A 7,368-nucleotide genomic window follows, 5' to 3' on the forward strand; every position below is an offset into this window, starting at 1 on the left:
TAGCAATGTCGGAAGATTATGTACGACACTTTGGAATGTTACAAGAACAAATGAAAGCACATGCGCAAATTGATGCTATGCTGTGTGCTGAAGGCAAAAGTTTGGCTGATTTTTCACAAATGAAACAATTGCAAGAAAATAACGAAGAACATGATTATGTGACAATTGAAGAAGCTATAGAAGTTGGTGTCAGACAATATGAACAATTAAATGACAAACAGAAAGAAATAGTAGATCTTATATTAAATAGATTAGACAATAATAATCACAATAGTAATTGTTTTTATATCGATGGTCCAGGTGGTTCAGGTAAAACGTTTACATATACAACTATCTATCACTTAGCCAAAATTCGTAATAAACATGTATGTACAATGGCTTTTACGGGCATTGCAGCGACATTGTTGCCAGCAGGAAAAACGGTTCATAAGACATTTGGATTGCCGGTTCCATTATTTGCTGATTCATCATCTAGCATTAAAATCCAATCAAAGGAAGCTCAATATTTGAAAAAAATAAATATTTTTATTTGGGATGAAGCGCCAATGGCACCACGATATGCTCTAGAGATTATGGATCGAACATTGCGTGACATCATGAATAATAATTTACCTTTTGATGGAAAAATTATTGTATTAGGTGGTGATTTTAGGCAACTTCTTCCTATTAAAATACATGGTACCCGATGTGAAATCGTGAATCTTTCCATCAAATTTAGTCCTAATTGGAAACATTTTATAAGTTTCTCTTTAACGGAAAACATGAGAGTTCTCCCAGAGGAAACTGAATTTGCAAAATTTATATTGGATTTGGGAGATGGCATATTAAATGATTCTAATGATAATATACAACTTCCGGATTATTGTATTGCACCCATTAGTGCTGATATTGTAGAAGATATATATGGTGATCTAATACAAAATAAAGAATTTAATAAAATGGCTAAGTGTGCAATACTTTCTGCAAGAAATGCTGATGTCGAAGAAATTAATAAACGAGTTGTTGAATTATTAGACATATCTGAGGAGCGAATTTATACAAGTACAGATAGTACTGAAAATTGCGGTGATAATTGTGATATTAATGAAGTTTTACTACCAGAATATTTAAATACTTTATCTCCATCATCTCTTCCTTCTTATGAATTACGTTTAAGACCGAATTGTATCATTATGTTGATTAGAAATCTCAGTATCAATGAAGGTCTTTGCAATGGTACAAGATTAATGATTATAGAACTTGCTGATCATTTATTGAAATGTAAAATCTTAACGGGTGATAAAGTAGGAGATATCGTTTTCTTGAACCGTATAACATTATATTGCGAAAATATATATCCTTTTACTTTTAAAAGAAGACAGTTTCCGATAAAATTAGCTTTTGCTATGACAATTAATAAATCACAGGGACAAACATTTGACAGAGTAGGAATAGATCTTCGCAAAGATGTTTTTAATCATGGACAACTTTATGTTGCTTTTTCACGTGTTCGTACTTGGCAAGCATTAAAAGTTTACCTTGGCAGTCAGCGAGATAATAAAAAAGTTAAAAATTATGTATATAAAGAAATATGTATATGATTTCTCTTCCTTTAAATTTTTATATGAGGATATTTTTTGACATAATTATATGTGCGTATGGATTTGTGTTGTGATATTGCATGTGTATAAAGCTGGTATACTTGATCTTCTGGAGCATCAAAAAATCATCTGAAGCATCAACATTTTTTGCAGTGATTGCAGTTATATTGGTTTATGACGTATATGATTTTAATTATGGAAAATGTCCATAAATAAAAGCGCGCGCGTAGCGCGCGCCTGTGTTGTTCTAGTTTGTTTAAATTTCAAGTATCGAACTGACTAAACAATGCCGTGAAGATTGATAAATATTGTGTATTTTCAATCAAACGGTTAAGTTAGATACGACAAAATTTTTGTTGAAACAAACGGTGCAAATGGCGTCTATCCATAAGAAACTATTCCTTCCAGCGGATTTCCTCCCTATTAGGTGCCAGGAATCAGGACCACTTTTGTCTTACGGAGTTTGATCTCCTTCTCTCTTACTTCATGAACTAAACATAACACTATATATGTACGAATATTCAAGATGGCGACGAATTGGTCCAAGTCATTCCATTTGGCAAACCTGGCCACATACGGAACATTTTTCGTGACCATTTCCAATCTAGGTAGATAACTCTCCTTACTCTTCCTTCATGCCACATACGGAACATTTTTCGTGACCACTTTCAATCTAAATCTAGGTAGATAACTCTCCTTACTCTTCCTTCATGCCACATACGGAACATTTTTCGTGACCACTTTCAATCTAAATCTAGGTAGATAACTCTCCTTACTCTTCCTTCATGCCACATACGGAACATTTTTCGTGACCACTTTCAATCTAAATCTAGGTAGATAACTCTCCTTACTCTTCCTTCATGCGTATACCGTATAGTCAAATTTTCTTTAGAAGCCTAAGGGCGGGAGCATAGACTTGCAGAGAAAAGCCTAATGATACTGTAAGATTTATACAATCCGTCACCAGAATACAAACGATAGTATTGACTAAAGTGATTGCAACATTCATGTGTTTGGCTTTTTGCACCCGTTATATTTTAGTTCCTTTTATCCTGATTGGTCAAATTTCAATCTTTAATACGTAGTCTGATACGGGCTTTACTTTTCCTCCATGGGTACGAGTTTATTTTATATCTGAACCATTGAGTAAAGAATGACAGGAGTGAACATTCGGGACCGCCGTAGAATTAGCAGAGAAATTAAATATTTTCTAATTATTTTATATGTATTATATATAATAATAAGTATGTTTATAAAAAAATTTTTTTAATTCAGTAAAATAATAAAATCTACGTCGTCAATTTCGACGACCTCATACGTAATATATAATATAAAATAATTAGAAAATATTTAATTTCTCTGCTAACTCTACGGCGGTACATTCGGGGTCGGTTCCGAGTTACGCATGAAGCACGTAGACTGCATAAAAAGTCATTCCGATTTAACCATTGATCTATATATCTGGATTGCCAATCGTCTTTGTTCTTAGGACTCAAAAGCGTCCCCAAATGGACGCCGCCATCTTAACCAGCAATTTGCCTCCGAGCGTGGGAAATTCAAATGAGTTTGACTAAAACCACGGTCTATGTAAGACCGTAACTGAAACTTACGTTTACGTAACATTTTTGCTGTTATTAATTTAAAAAATTAGGATTAAACGATGAAACAGATCATAAAATAGACCAAAATATTACAAGATTTTATGTTTAATAAGACAATAATTCTTTATTCATTCAATACAGGTTCCTATCAGATTTTATGTTTAATAAGACAATAATTCTTTATTCATTCAATAAAGGTTCCTATCATACGTTTTAATTGCGATAATACAATCAACTTGTCATGATTCGAGGAATTTTGGATTATTTTTTAATATTTACAATTTCTTAATCATTTTTTGTGGGTCTTATAAATAAAATATTTGCAAATAAAGAGAGTGTTACCATAGTTAGACCTTCCTTTTCGTGTGCAGCTGTTACAAAGTTAAAAAGAAATTTAAAAGTTAAAAAACTATTAAAAAGGTTATTAAGCAGTATCCATGACCTGCACATTGGTATCACTTAGAGCACCACCATGCATGCGCGCACCTCGGGCGTGTAAAATATCGGACCTTCAATTGGGTACATCGCCAGAAGGCCTATCAGCAATCCAGATATATAGATCAGTGGATTTAACCAATGCGCGCATTGAAAGCTCTTTGGTAGTGCTGAGAATTTCCTAGATTGTACTAAACGTACTGAATTCTTAGCACTCCTCCCAGCACATTAGGTTTGTTCGCATTGCTTGAAATTCCCCAAAAGTTCTGCACTGAAAACGAGATAAATATATATTCGGATGTTGAAGAAAGTGAAAGCGAAGATACTGAGTGCAAAAAGTTCAAGCAACGCGAACAAAAGTATTGACTGCTTCTATTTCGACTTGAGGCAGTTGATGCGTCTGATGCGTTTATGCAGTCTATGCACTTTTTGCGTAATTCGGAACGGACAACACCTACATGAAGCTAGCCGGCAAAAATTATTAAATATGATTATATTTAACTTTTCTGAGTGTATTTCATTTGTAAATTGTTTGTGATTAATTGTGAGTCTGTTTTTAACGTTTGTGACAAATTAGGTTTTTTGTAATTAACAATTTTAGTTTAGTCATGATGTCAGCCGATACTTTTTAGTAATAAACAAATTTTATGATAACTGATAACTATAATCGACAGGAAATCGTTTGTGATTTACAAATATACCAATGTTACGTTTGTAAATTGATAAATTTTTTTATTACATGCAAAACAAGTTTATTTTATAATTATAGTGCGCATGCGCAAAGTATACACAGGGCTACTGCCCACAGAGAACGCGTCGACACGAAGCCCTTATCAGACTACCTTCCCAAAGTTAGCCCCCCCACTTTGACTTTTGAAAATTTTCTTTTTATCAATCGTTTGGTGGTTGATTGGTAATGTTTGGTATCGCATTTAAAAAGTTTGGTAGTTTCCCGTTTTTTGACAAAATCGTAAACAAATTTTTGACCTTTTTTTAGCCCCCCACTTTGACTTAAAAAAATTTTTTTTTTTTCGATCGTTTAATGGTTGATTGCTAATGTTTGGTATCGCATCCAAAACGTTTGGTAGTTTCCCGTTTATATAAAAAAAAAAATCGTAAACAAATTTTTAACATTTTCTTAGACCCTTCTCCGCCCGCATTTCGACTGCTGGGAATTTTTTTTCACCACTTGTTGGTGATTAATTGGTAACGTTTGCTACTGCATTTAAAATGTTTTTTTTGTATAGCTAATAATTTTACATATACAGCCAGATTTTGCAATTCGGCTCTTAAAAATTTATAATAATGCCTGTTCTACAATGAGCCGTATGTCGTTAGTCATAAGCAAATTGATTAATCACAATCGAATATTCTCGGAATAATCGACTGTCATTGGTCAATTTACTAACGACTAAGTGCCGGTCTACAATAGGTGATTTAAGCCCTAAGCCTTAAGAAATTGACTAATCACAGTCGAGTATTCTCCTCATACTTGATTGTGATTGGTCAATTTCTTAAGGCTTAAGGCTTAAATCACCTATTGTAGATCGGCACTAAAGCCCGTATCAGGCCGATATTACATTTGTCGTACGACAAACTTTTTAAGCATATTGATTGGCTGCAAAATAGAAACTTTCTTGAGTCTCTAGAAATTAGCTAATCAATGCGCTTAAAAAGTTTGTCGTACGACAAATGTAATATCGGCCTCAAACTATGCATTGAGATTGATATTTGACCAATCAAGACAAGGAAATTTTAGTTCCTTTTATCCTGATTGGTCAAATTTCAATCTTCAATAAAAGTTTGTGCGGTGGCCCTTAAGGATTACTACATCTATTGTAGATCCGGTCTTAAGCCCGTATCAGACTGCGCATTGAAGATTGAAATTGAAGATTAAAGATTGGAATTTGACTAATCAGAACAAAAGGGACTAAAATTTCTTTGTCTTGATTGGTCAAATTTTAATCTTCAATCTTCAATGCGTAGTCTGATACGGGCTTTATGCTTGATTTAAGATTAAAGATTAAAATTTGACCAATCAGGATAAAAGGAACTAAAATTTCCTTGTCCTGATTGGTCAAATTTCAATCTCAATGCATAGTCTGATACGGGCTTAATACTGTGGCTACGATGTTGAGAATAGAGTCCTAGGACTAGGACTAATCTAGGAGTGCGTTCCGTTTCTCGCATGATGCGCATAGGAGCGCACGAGATTGTTCCGTTTCAATCCATGCGCAGTTCATGCGTGCATGGGAACAGTGATGCCAGACCGTGAGCCGCGGGACCCGTTTCTGGCATCACTGCATGGGAATGGTCTCCCACCACAATGCCGCGCCATGTTGTGCAGCGCATGAGAGCGCATGAGCTGCCACAGCTCCCGAGATGGTGTAGTCCATGCATGGTCCTTGCGCGAGAGTTAGGGGTCGTTCTCACAAAGCGCGTCAAGCGTCGCGTCACGACGCGAAGCGACGGCAGTTCAAGACATGGCGTTTTTTGTTATTCACACTGAACGCGTCGCGGCAAATCAACGCATGCGCAGAATGTACTAGTTCGCCAGGTTATTGGTTGCAATAAACGTGAACATAACCTTTAAATTAAGTTGCGTGTTGCTAGCGTGGGCATTCTGGCATCACTGGCATGAGAGCGCATGAGCTGCCTCAGCTCCCGAGATGGTGTAGTCCATGCATGGTCCTTGCGCGAGAGTTAGGGGTCGTTCTCACAAAGCGCGTCAAGCGTCGCGTCACGACGCGAAGCGACGGCAGTTCAAGACATGGCGTTTTTTGTTATTCACAAGAAGGTCGCGTCGGAGATAATGCAATAAAACAGACGTTCTGATTGGTTACCTTGTAACGCGACGCATGACGCGACGCGAGACGCGCTCAGTGGGAACGACCCCTTATTTAAGCGGGAAGGAGACTATCTGCAAAGTGGTACACATTATAGGATTCCGAAATTCATAAAAAATGGCTTTGAAGAAGCTAAAAATTTATGTTGATGATAAATTGTGGATGTTCGACGTGTCCGATACTGAATAAAACTCCAAATCTAAATATATGTACACGTAGGCGGACACAACGGCGCGGCCCCTACAAAGCCTGCAAAGAATTCGGTTAATGCGTTCATCGATAAATGATCATGTATCACTTTCTATCTACGAGACCGACGCATTTCGAGATTTCGTTTAAAATTCCATTGCTTTCCATAAATATTAAAAATTGTATTAAAAAGACATTTATACCCAGACAGCACGAAAAGGCCAAAAGACATCTTGAAAATATTTAAAGAACGATAAGACATCTTTAAATCGTTTTTTAGACGTCTTTTAGGAATATGTGAGGTCTGAAAATATTTCAAAGTAGAAAATTCTCTCTAAATATTATATACAATGCTTGTAGAATGCTTGCAGAAATATCATACATTTCATCTGCCATGTCTGTTTACAAACAGCCCAAGCGCGCATGGGTCTGTTCCGTTTCTCTATGCGCAGTAAGAGTGATGGGAAAAAGGGAACGAGTCAATGCGCTCATGCGATATGCTGCGTTTCATGCGGTTCATGCGTGAAACGGAACGCACCCATAATAGACATATAGAATGGACTGATGGCTTCTGCACACATGACGCGGAAACGCTTGCCGCGCGGCAAAAGGCGACGCGGTCGCAGGAATCGAAATAGATTCCATCTTCTTGCGGCTAATAGCATGATGAGTGATATGAATTCGGTCGAGATAAAAAAAATTATGTTCTGATCTGAT

At 36.3% G+C, this 7,368-nt stretch overlaps 1 protein-coding gene across 1 annotated transcript; it reads left to right on the forward strand.

Moving 5' to 3' along the window:
* The first annotated feature begins 35 nt into the window (after window positions 1-35).
* Window positions 36-1,713, forward strand: LOC115239628 (ATP-dependent DNA helicase PIF1-like). Its single transcript, XM_029814247.1, has 3 exons — window positions 36-186; window positions 397-1,308; window positions 1,673-1,713. Exons 1-3 carry the CDS (start codon window positions 36-38, stop codon window positions 1,711-1,713), a joined length of 1,104 nt encoding a protein of 367 aa, XP_029670107.1.
* The last annotated feature ends 5,655 nt before the right edge of the window (window positions 1,714-7,368 follow it).

The sequence above is a fragment of the Formica exsecta genome, unplaced genomic scaffold (genome assembly GCF_003651465.1).
Source record: "Formica exsecta isolate Colony F162 unplaced genomic scaffold, ASM365146v1 scaffold1163, whole genome shotgun sequence".
Lineage (NCBI taxonomy): Eukaryota > Metazoa > Arthropoda > Insecta > Hymenoptera > Formicidae > Formica > Formica exsecta.

Coding starts and splice junctions, on each gene's coding strand:
- LOC115239628 (XM_029814247.1), top strand. CDS start 36: ATGTTACAAGAACAAATGAAAGCACATGCGCAAATTGATGCTATGCTG. Junction 187..396: donor TGAAGAAGCTATAGAAGTTG/GTGTCAGACAAT, acceptor CGGGCATTGCAG/CGACATTGTTGCCAGCAGGA. Junction 1,309..1,672: donor AGATATCGTTTTCTTGAACC/GTATAACATTAT, acceptor ATGTGTATAAAG/CTGGTATACTTGATCTTCTG.